Raw genomic sequence first — 11,633 nt, 5'->3', positions numbered from 1 at the left:
TACCCGTTACCGCGCGGCATGTGTGTGTGTGTCCGCTTCTGTGGCGGCAAGATGGGCTCACCTGCTATCTTCTGCTTTTGGCGGCTGGGATCCTTCGCACCTGAGTACTTTACCCCCCGTGTGACAGGGACAGAGCCCGTTGAGAATCACGTGGTTCCAGCTGCTGTAATTCCTTCACTTTACTAAGCAGAGAACGTGCCTATTTTGAAGCTGCCCATATAATGAGGATTTACACCTGGAAGTGCCCTAAGAAGGGAGAAGACCAGCATAAAAGATGCCCCGTTCTACTTGCAGAGCGCGGTGGGGAAAACCAATCCCATTCTCTGTCTTGAAGTTGGTTCTGGGAGATGCTCCTAAATTGTTTTGTTGGCTCTGAAAAAGGCTTGATATCCTATGATTGTTTTCTCCGTTTTACTTTTAACAACAGAGCCATACAGGGAAGGAAAAAGAATCTTGCACGTCTAAAAAGCTTGCCTAAAATAAGTTGTCATTTTCTTTCTTCTCTCAAGTTTCCTACTTTTCAAGATGTTGCAACCTCCAGCAACAAACATCTTAAGGAGGAACCAGCCATTCAGTGACTGGTCGTTAGGCATCGCTATCCGCAGAAATGATGGCGCTGCAGGGATGAGCTAACTCCATTCTCCAACCACACTACACCTCGCCTTTTCAGCCAATGACAAATCAGCCCTTTCTGGCCTGATTTTTGATGAGAGAGAACAATACCCTCTGGAGGAAATTTGAAGATTTTTGTTTTAACTTTATTACGAAAATTTTCAAGCACAGAAGAAAATAATATGAACCCCAATGTGCTCAACACCCAGCTATAATTTAAAACATTTGCAAATATCCTTATATCTATCCTTCCTCCTTTTTTCTGTAGCATTTCAAGAATTCACATAATTTTATCCATATGTATGCATATATAACCAAAAAGAATATCATTTTTAGATAATCACCATGATGTTATCCCAACTTTAAAAACTAACGGTAATTCCATAATAGCATATATGCAGTACATATTGAGGTTTCTCAAATTCTTTCAAAGATAGGTTTTTACAATTGATTTGTCCAGATCATGGTCCAGATAAGGTCTACAACAGTGCATTCAGTTGCCAAGCCTCTTAAATTTCTTTATAACAGTTTCCCTTCTATTTTTTGCTTTTGTTGTATTTTAATTGGTATCACTGTTTTGTAAAAAACTAGGTTGTTTATAGATTATTCTACATTCTGCTTTTGGCTAATTGCTAGCTTGTGGTGTCATATAATTTGTTCCCCAATGCCCCATATTTCTGTAAACAACTAGTTAGATCTGGGGGCTTGATCAAATTCGGATCATATTTTGCATAAACCACATTTTCGGGCAAAAATAATTCATAGTTGGTGCTGTGTACTTCCTATTCATCACGTCCTGAGGCTTTTAAAGTCTGGTGTCCCACTTCTGGTGATGCCATATTGATCAGTGTTCAAGTGCTTTCCAGTTAATCCTTTTATAAGGTTCCCTTTCCTTTTTCACCTATTAATAGAAGAAGGTATAATATAATTCATCTGTTTTACCCTAAAATATACTTATAAAGATTTCAAAGCAACAATAGCACTGTTACAACTAACTATCAAGATACAAAATGTATTTAAATTTATTTTGGTTATCATATTTTCTATATTTAATGTTCATGTGTTATATTTGGTTATGTCCCTTTCATCTCTTAACCAAGTGTAAATGTTCTGCTCATAACATTGATTTTTTTAAAATTTTATTTTGATACATTACACTTACAGAAAAGTTGCCCCCCAAAATAATAGAATGAACTCTCCTATGCCCTTATAGATTTACGAATTATTAACATTTAGTTTTTTGTTTGCTCTTTCCTTCTACATATGTGCTTTTTTTTTCTGAACCATTTGGTAGTAATTTTCAGATACCATGTTTCTTTATCCATAAAAATCAGTGTCTTTTTCTAAGTACAAGGACTATCACTATAGTTCATTTATTAAAATCAGGAAATGTAACATAGATATAATAATTATTTAATTCAGAATTCATAGAAAAATTTCACTAGTTGTCCCAGTACTGTCCTTTATAGCTTCTTTCTGCTGATCTGGGCTCCATTCCAGAATCATATCTAGGATCAAACATTTCATTCAGTTATTACATCTCTTTAGTCTTCTTTAATCTGAAACAATTCCTGGGCCTTTTTTGATCATTATCTTGACATTTTTGAAGAGTACAGGTCAGTTATTTTGCAGATTGTTCTTCAGTTTGCATGTCTTCAATGTTTCTTCCTGATCGGATTCAAGTTACGGATTTTTGGCAGTAAAGGTGCTTCAGCTCATTCCCCAGTAACTTCAGTTGGCTGCGTTTTTTACTGTCTACATTGATAGTACTTTCTGGAGGGAAGTTAGTCCAGGAGGACCTTTTTTTTTTTTTTTTAAGATTTTATTTTATTTATTTGACAGAGCGAGAGAGGGAACACAAGCAGGGGGAGTGGGAGAGGAAGAAGCAGGCTTCCCGCAGAGCAGGGAGCACGATGCGGGGCTTGATCCCAGGACCCTGGGGTCATGACCTGAGCCACCCAGGCGCCCCAAGTCCAGGAGGATCTTAATCATCATTGGAATTGGAAGGCTTCTCAATTTAGTTTCAATTTAGGTTTCTCTTAATATAAATGAGGTTGAACATTGGCTTCCTTTTTTATGAATTGTCTTTTTTAGTTTTGTCCTTTTTTAAAAAGATTTTATTTATTTCAGAGAGAGAGGAGAGAGCATGCCAACATGAGCAGGGGGAGAGGCAGAGGGAGAAACAGACTCCCCGCTGAGCAGGGAGCCCAATGCAGGGCTCGATCCCAGGACCCTGGGATCATGACCTGAGCTGAAGGCAGACGCTTAACCAACTAAGCCACCCAGGTGCCCCTGTTTTGTCCTTTTTAATAATGATTTTTAATCTTTATCTTGATTTTTAAAGTGAAGCTCTTTTGGTCTTAGGAAGAGTCACTCTTTTTTTTTTTTTTTTAGGTTGCAGATAATCTCCCAATTTGTTATTTGTGTTTGTGTGCTTTTAGGCAATTTTTAAATATAGTAAAATGTATTCATTTGATTGTAAGAAATAGAAAATCTTTTCTCCTCTCAACCTAAAAGGAACTCAACCATTTTTTTCTTTTAGCATGCCTGTGGGCTGAATGTTTGACCCTCCCCAAAAAACTCATACGTTGAAATCCTAATGCCCAAAATCATAGTATTTGGAGGTGGAACCTTTGGGAGGTAATGAGATAATGAGAGTAAATTCCTCATGAATGTGATTAGTGCCTTTATAAAAGAAGCCCAGTGAGGATACAGTAAGTCTGTGACTAAGAAGAGGGCCCTCATTTGGCCAAGCTGACTCCCTGATTTTGGACTTCCAGCCCCCAGAGCTGTGAGAAATAAATTTCTGTTGTTTATAAGCTGCCTGGTCTGTGGTATTTTGTTATAGCAGCCAAATGAACTAAGAGTGGCATTTTTATGATTTCAGTTTTTAATATTTAGATCTCTTATCCATTTGGATTTAATCCTGGTATGTGGTATAAAATGTGGATCCAATTTTACTTTTTTCAATAACATTAAATAATCCATTTTTCCCTAGAGATCAAAGGTTCTACAATTCCATTAATCTGAATGTCTATTCAGGTGCCAGTAACCAGTATTTTAGTGATAGAGACTTTATAACATCTTTTAAATCTCTGTTCTCTTCTTTTTCTAGGCATTTTCTGGCTATTCTTGCTTTTTTAATTTTCTTGCTTAATGAATTTAAATTTGGGGGTGCCTGGGTGGCTCAGTCGTTAAGCGTCTGTCTTTGGCTCGGGTCATGATCCCCAGGGTCCTGGGATCGAGCCCCACATTGGGCTCCCTGCTTGGCAGGAAGCCTGCTTCTCCCTCTCCTACTCTCCCTGCTTGTGTTCCTTCTCTCACTGTTTCTCTCTGTCAAATAAATAAATAAAATCTGTAAAAAAAATGAATTTAAATTTGTGTCTACCACCATACTCGTTAGTATTTTTATTGGGATCATATTTAACTTATATTTTAATTTATATATCAAATATCCTATCCATGTTCAGAGAATTAACCTCATTGTAATATATTGGTTTAGCCCATGTATTCTCAGTAAGGGTGATACTGCCTTCCAGGGGTTGAAAATTGGTGTTGGGCAGGGGTGGAGTGAAGAAATCTTAGATACAGTAATGGTTTGTGATTCTCCAAAACTCAGTTTAGCCAATAAAATCTTATTCCTCATTATTTACTCTCTCATTGGCATTTCTTGGGTATCATGTGAACGGCACCAACACTGAGGTCACAGAAGATATATGTATGCAAGGTAAATGCTACCAAAAAAGATCAGTGCTCCTGTGGCAAATAGGTGGCTGTAAATGGAGACCTTTCTCTCAAATGATTGCTCAATCTTGAAGTTCTATCGTAAGAGGTGGCCTTGCATGGGCCCATTGGCAGCCATGTGGATGTTGTTTATGTATCATGCTTCTGTGTTTGACTTGGTATTTGAGGATTAAATAAAAAGAATGTTTTAGTATTCTATAAAGTTATTCAACATGTCTCATAAGAGACAAATTTGGACTTAGCTAAGGAATGACTTTATCCAAAGGATCACTGCAGTGAGGGAAGGAAGACTTGTAATTGGGAGAGCATTCCAGCCATAAGACCTGCAGGCATTTAAAAGGTCAGGCAGAAAAGAATTTTCTTTTATAAGGAGGGTAAACAAGGCCAGAAAGAAGTAGATGTGGCAGTGTGGGATGAGTGGGTGGTCAGTTGTGTAGATTGTGTTCTCTGCAGTCAGCTGGGGAGTGGCTTGAGTCATTGTTAAGAGGGTTGTTTGTATTCATATGCTGGCCCAGAATACAGGGTAGGCCAAAGTTCAAGGGCCTGGAAGAAGGAGAGAAGTCTGACTAAAGTTTCGTCAAGTGAAGTTATCAGGCATTTTGTCCAGATTAGTCAGTGGGGTCCAACAGCTCATCTAGTTATTTATGAGACAAAGAATGGCCATTTGGAGGCTCTGCCTGGCCTTGTATGTTAAAAACGGGGGGAGGGGTCATCTTCCAGTCTTATCTAAGTTATATGGGGAAGGGAGATTGATTTCATTCAGCTGTTTCCTAGTCCATAAAGATTGAGGGGTTATCTCATTGGGCTATTTTTCAGGATCATAGATCTTGGGTAAAGTTTAACATTGTGAAACCCATCAATTACATCAAATGCTAAGAAGTTAAAATGTTGACAATACGGGAATGAAGATCAACTAGTTAAGTTTCTTCTATCTAGTAAAAGTTAAGTTCACTAAAAATAATTTTTAAGAAATTAATTTTTCAGTTTTACTTTTTTCTAGAAAAGAACGGTTTTGAATGATATGTTAAAAATTTGATTACATTGTTTATGTTATATACTTACATAAATGCATATACTATAGTATATCTGTCCTATTAAAATTTCATGGTAAAGGGGGACAGTTGGGGAAAAAAAGTGTCTAAAATGGCTCTTCACGGGCGCCTGGGTGGCTCAGTCGTTAAGCATCTGCCTTCAGCTCAGGTCATGATCTCAGGGTCCTGGGATCGAGCCCCTCATCGGGCTCCCTGCTCAGCGGGGAGTCTGCTTCTCCCTCTCCCACTCCCCCTGCTTGTGTTCCCTCTCTCGCCGTATCTCTCTCTGTCAAATAAATAAATAAAATCTTTAAAAATAAATAAATAAAATGGTTCTTCAGAGGGGCAGTGATGGAAAAAGATGTTGAGAAATGCTGTTCTAACCATTTGTTTAAATCTATTTTTAGGTCTTTCAGGAGTATTTCAAGTTTTTCTTGTAGGTTTTAAACATTTCTTGTCAAACTTGGGCCTAGGTATTTCATCCTTTTTGTGGCTTTTCTTTATTATATTTTCTATGTGATTATTGTTTTATATATAAAGGTCATTTCTTTTCATGCCAATTTTATATCCTGCTAATTTACTAAGTTGTTTTTTTTTCTTTCATTGCACTCATGGGGTTTTTAGGCATGCTGTCATATCTCATAGAGGGAGTTTGCCTATTCTTTTCTTATTCTTGTTGCTCTTGTTGATTTCTCTTGCCTTTTTATATTGACTAATATAGCTAATAAAATGATAAGTGATAGAGTAGTGGGTATTCTTGCCTTGTTTCTACTGGAAACCTGGAAATAGAGTGCTGCCACGAGAGGCAAATGAGCATTTATTAGGATAAAAAATTTTCAATTCAGGGAGTGCAGATTCAGATAGAAACCAAATAGTGTCCCACTTGTAGAGTGAAAACAGGATTTTTTTTTTTTTAACATGAGTTAAGAGGAAAAAAAAAAAGCTAAACTACTCTTGGTTATACACTGATTGACTACTGATTATTTCTTCAGAAAGTCCACAACCTTCAGTCTTATGATCAGATCTGTTCTCCTGCTGACATTTCAAGCAGTTGCCTGAAACAGTTGCTGTTTTGCCCAGTCTACAGGTTTTGACCCGGTTCAAATGGAGAGGCATAAGGCAATTTCTCTGGAGTGGTCCATCTAGCTTCATTTTAAAATGGCTCCATTCATGTCAGTTTTCCCGACTATCATTAAAATAGTCATCAATTCCTATTTCTTGTGTTCTTACCAGGAATGGATGGTAAATTTTGTGAAATTTTTTTGGCATTTATGAAGATAGTATGATTTTCTTCCATACAACGATTAATATTGTGGATTATATAAGTGGACATTCTAATATCAAACCATCTTTTTATTACAGAGAAAGTCCCACTTAGTTATGATTGTTTTTTAACATGCTGTTGCATTTTTGTTTGCTGGTATGTCAAATTTTGCAGTAGTATTTGTGATATAATAATATATTTGGTTTTTATCCCCAGTTCTTGGCACAGAGCTCCTAACACCCTTGGAATTTTCTGAGTGATAGAGGAGTGTCTTTCATTTTTCATAACAAGCCCCTGAATTTATGCTAATGAAGTGGCTAGGGTGGGCCCCTAGATAGTCTCAGAATGGGGTTGGGGTTACCAGAAGGACTAAGTGATTAGAGGATTGGAACTTTCCAACCCATCCACTGACCTCCAGGAAAAGTGTGGGTAACACCGGAGGTTAAGGGCCATACAAACTCCTGCACTAGGAGATTCGATGAGCTTCTGGGTTGGTGAACACACTGAGCTGTTGTGAAGTTGGCATTCCCAGAGAGGGCATGGAAAGCTCCAAGCATTCCCCCTGCCAATACCTTGTCCTATGCATCTTTTCCATTTGGCTGTTCCAGAGTTGTATCCTCTATAATAAATTCATAAATGTAGGTGGAGTACCTTCCTGAGTTATGTGAGCCATCCTAACAAAGTATAAAACTTAGGAGGAGATTGTGGGAGCCCCCAGTTTATAGCTGGTTGGTCAGAAGTACTGATGGCCAGGGATTTCAGTTTGGCTTCTGGAGTTAGGAGCAGGCTTATGGGATTGACCCCTTAAGCTGTGAGAGCAAAACATCTCACTTCATACTTGTATGTATGTGTTGGGGAGGGATACCTGGGGAAGCTGTGCTCCCCAGGGCTTCCTAGGTATGCCCCTATACTAAAAGTGTGAGATACCCTGGAAAACTAGCACCCTCTGAGGTCCCGTTAAGGATCATGGGGATTGAGGAAAACTCTGGCATGAATTCCTTCTGCCACAGCTGTATTCCATTGAATTTGAAGGAAGGCTAAGATTTTTCCAAACTCCCTCAAAGAGGTGAAATAAAGGTAGTTCCAAGGTGCTTATTTTGTGGGCCCTGAGGCAATCCTGACCTCATGGCTTCTTTTTCCCTCTCTAGCTCTGCCTTCTTTGGACTCTGCATATCTCCAGGAGAAGAACCCAGAAAACCGATCAGTCCTGACAGTTCTAAAAAACATGCCCCATGTGAGTTGCTATTTCATTTTTCCTCCTTCAAGCACAATCATTTGTTGTGTTATGTGAACACCAGATTTATTTATCCCCAAATTTTCTGCCTGCCTTAGTTGCCTAAGGGAACCGCTCCCCAATTTTTCCCATTCCAGTGACTGATCCTAGCAAAGAGCTCCATTCTCTAAATGCTTTTCCCTTCACCAGATAGTGTTTAGGTGTTTTTTCCAGCTCATTCTACATATTTTACATGCAAAGTCTTCTGCCAGGAGCCCTAAGGAAGCAGAAATGTCTACCCTTAAGAGCAGTATTAGTATAACGGTTTGGTGAGGTAGTTACATGGGACCCATAACAAACTGATCTCTACAAACCTAGGTTTCCCACTTGGAAGTGACAGCATTTCTGCTGGCTGTTCCAGGTCTCAGTGAGTGAGGACATGTTCTGTGAGGCTTTTAAGGTTGGGTGGGGAACTAAAGTCTGAGAAGGAAGAGATCTTGCCTCTTGTATAGTTCCTGTTGATGCTGCAACAAATTATTACAAACTTAGTGACTTAAAACAACCCAAGTTTATTATCTATACTTCTGGAGGTCAAAGTCTGAAATTGGTTTTACAGGCTAAAATCGAGGTGTTGGTAGGTCTGTGTTCTTCTGGAGGTTCTAGAGGAGAATCTGTTTGCTTGCATTTTTCCAGCTGCTGTAGGCTGTCCACCTTCCTTGGCTCATGGCTCCCTTCCATTTTTAGAGCCAGCAATCATCATTCTGACTTCTGCTTTCATTATCACATCTCCTTCTCTGACTCTTCTGTCTGCTTCTGTCACTTAAAATACCCTTATGGTTACATTGGGCCCAACCAGATAATCCAGGATAATCTATCCATCTAAAGATCCTAATCACATCTACATTTGTCATATAAGGTTACATATTCAAAGGTTCAGGGATTCAGGTGTGGACATCTTTGGAGGGCTGTTATTCCATGTACCACAACCCTCTTGCCCAGGAATCAATGAGAGGATGATCAGCAGTCAGGTTTACCTTGGAGTTGGCCGGAATGTGTTTGTGATGCCTATAGCACCTAGATTGGCATCCATCAGCTTGCACAAAAGGAAGTAGAAATAAAATCTGCCAAATGCCTACTCTCTTGAAAACTGTAGATTCTTAGGGCTCAAAGACATTAGAGAACTTAATTGAAATAATCCCAAATAGGCAGATCATTTCATCCATAAAATGGAAATATCAGTTATATTCTGTGACATAATATTGTGACTTGAAGAATTTGAATCTTCAAAAAATTGTTTTTTAAAAAAATATTTTGTTTATTTATTTATTTGTTTAGAGAGAGAGAGAGAGAGTGTGTGTGTGTGAGTGGGTGGAGGGGCAGAAGGAGAGGGAGAGAGAGAATCCCAAGCAGACTTGCTGCCGAGCGGGGAACGCCATAGAAAGGCTCGATCTCAGGACCCTGGGATCATGACTTGAGCTGAAGTCAGATGCTTAACTGACTGAGCCACCCAGGGACCCCCCCCCCAAATTCTATGTTTTAGCCTAGAGATTTATTAAAAATTATTTGGAAACATTTCATTAAATTTGTTTACCTTTTTCTTCAAGGGGAGAAGAGAAGGAAAGAACTCATATTTATTGATAATTATTGTTTTTTGAGAATTTGAAAGCTTAATATTCTGTGTGACTGCATATACCATTTCATTTAATTATATAGCTGCATTCATCTGGCCTTTTGTATTCCTGGGTTTTTCTGGATAATAGAATTATCCTATTTTACATAGGAAATTTTATCTTCCTCTGTAGCAATAGGAGTGATCATGGATCATGTTGACACTATTGTGCAGGCTCCTAATTTCCTTTAATGTTACAAGGTGTTCAGCCATGACCTATTTACTGTGTCATCCCCTTCCTTCATGCCCTCCTTTTACCTTAAAGTCATTGTCATATTTTCACCAATAATAAATGGACTTGTTGTTTCAGTGGTTGGTGACTTTCAAGGATGTGGCCATCGACTTCTCTCAGGAGGAGTGGGAATGCCTTAACTCCACTCAGAGGGACTTGTACAGGGATGTGATGTTGGAGAATTACAGTAACCTGATCTCCCTGGGTAAGATCATCTTCTACAATACTCAGAACTTGTCTCCCATATTTTCTGCCTGTGTCATTATGATTTTCTGGTTTTTATTCCCTAAGGAAAGGTTTGAGTTTTCTGGAGATAGAAGTGTAACCAAACTCAAGTAGTTCACTGCTTGTTGTGTACCAAATTGCACACAATCCAAGGAAATGTTGAAAGCAAAGAACTTTTTATTACTTGTTACAAGTAAGGAAACCAGGAGATCGTTCTGAAAGCACTGTCTCCCCGTGGGGTTAGTACAGGAAGTTTTTATGCAGGGCGCAGGGGCAGGGAGCTCATATGGGCACTTCTGGTCCCGTTGCACATGTCCAGCATTTCAACGTGCCAGTGTGTACATGTATGTTCAAAAAATGGCACAAAACTCTACTCATAGGAAGAGATCTTAGTAGTATTTTTTTTTAAAGATTTTATTTATTTATTTGACAGAGAGAGAGAGACAGCGAGAGAGGGAACACAAGCAGGGGGAGTGAGAGAGGGAGAAGCAGGCTTCCCACGGAGCAGGGAGCCCGATGTGGGGCTCGATCCTAGAACCCTAGGATCATGACCTGAGCCGAAGGCAGATGCTTAACGACTGAGCCACCCAGGCACCCCCTTAGTAGTATTTTTTAAAATTTAAATTCAATTAGCCAACATGTAGTACATCTTAGTATTACAGTGAGCTAAAGGTAACTTCAGGTCAGCTCAGGGGGGCTTCTGTGCAGGTCCTCAGCTCCCTTCTGGCTCAAACTGACTCACATCAGGGGCTATTGGGCTAGACACACTTAGCAAGGGGCTATCAGGTAAAACATCTACTTAGGTGTCTCCTTTGCTGGAACTGTTGGTTCTGCAAAACAAGACACCTTCCTTCCCTGCTTTTGTCCCTTCTCTTCCTCCTTTCCACTGATAACTTTAAGACACATTTAGTATTTGAATAACTTCCCCTTGCATCCTAGATAACAGAAGTAGACAGCTCCACTGTGTATGCTTTCTTATTTCTCATCCTTCAGACCTTCACATTTTCCTCTGTCACTTCCTTCAGTGTCTCTCTTTGATGACCAATGGACTAGATTTGAATCTGGGACTCCCATACCATGATCATATCCCATTTCTTTTCTTTTAAGCTGGATGTTCGATCCCTAAACCAGATGTATTTTCTTTATTGGAGCAAGGGAAGGACCCCTGGATGGTGATGAGAGCCATGACAAGAAGAAGGAGCTCAGGTGAATAAAGAGCTAGTCACATAAGAGCAGCTCTTGCTGATAATAATACAGCTGGTCTGTGAGGTGGCAGTACTTTGAGATGTTTGTGTGAAGCTCTCTCTTCAAAGGCCTGCTGAAAGAAGTCTAAGGTCTCAGCAGGAAGGTGATATCAATATGAGTTCTCAAAGGAACTTCCCTTCCAACTCACATTCACTACTCTTCCTCTCTCATATTCCCCTTTTGTTTTAATGAAGAAGCTACCTTTGGTTTCTTCCAGAGATAATTCTCTTCTTTCTTTTTTTAATTGAGTTGGTATCTCCAGCCAGCAAGTGTTTGTTGAGAGCTTGCTGTGTTCTTAGATTAGGATAATCAGGGACGATCTCCCAGAGGAGCTAATTTTGAACTGAGGCCTAAATGAAATTAGCCATGCCAAAAAAAAAAAAAAAAGTGTGTGTTTA

General features: G+C 39.3%; 1 protein-coding gene across 2 annotated transcripts in view; it reads left to right on the top strand.

Annotated features, from left to right (window-relative positions):
* Window positions 1–11,633, top strand: part of LOC141371219 (uncharacterized) — a 34,247-nt gene that overhangs the window by 10,143 nt on the left and 12,471 nt on the right. Inside the window, exons 3-5 of one of the 2 annotated variants that reach the window (XM_073885246.1) lie at window positions 7,800–7,885; window positions 9,844–9,970; window positions 11,098–11,196. In XM_073885246.1, coding sequence (XP_073741347.1) covers window positions 7,800–7,885; window positions 9,844–9,970; window positions 11,098–11,196 — 312 coding nt within the window. The remainder of the gene's footprint in view (window positions 1–7,799; window positions 7,886–9,843; window positions 9,971–11,097; window positions 11,197–11,633) is intronic. The other variant, XM_073885247.1, reaches the window with a different exon arrangement.

The sequence above is a fragment of the Callorhinus ursinus genome, unplaced genomic scaffold (genome assembly GCF_003265705.2).
Source record: "Callorhinus ursinus isolate GAN/ISIS: 27379988/994484 unplaced genomic scaffold, GSC_fseal_2.0 scaffold61, whole genome shotgun sequence".
NCBI classification, from domain to species: domain Eukaryota; kingdom Metazoa; phylum Chordata; class Mammalia; order Carnivora; family Otariidae; genus Callorhinus; species Callorhinus ursinus.
Note: the sequence above shows the minus strand (reverse complement) of the source record. Positions and strands in the feature narration are given on the sequence as shown.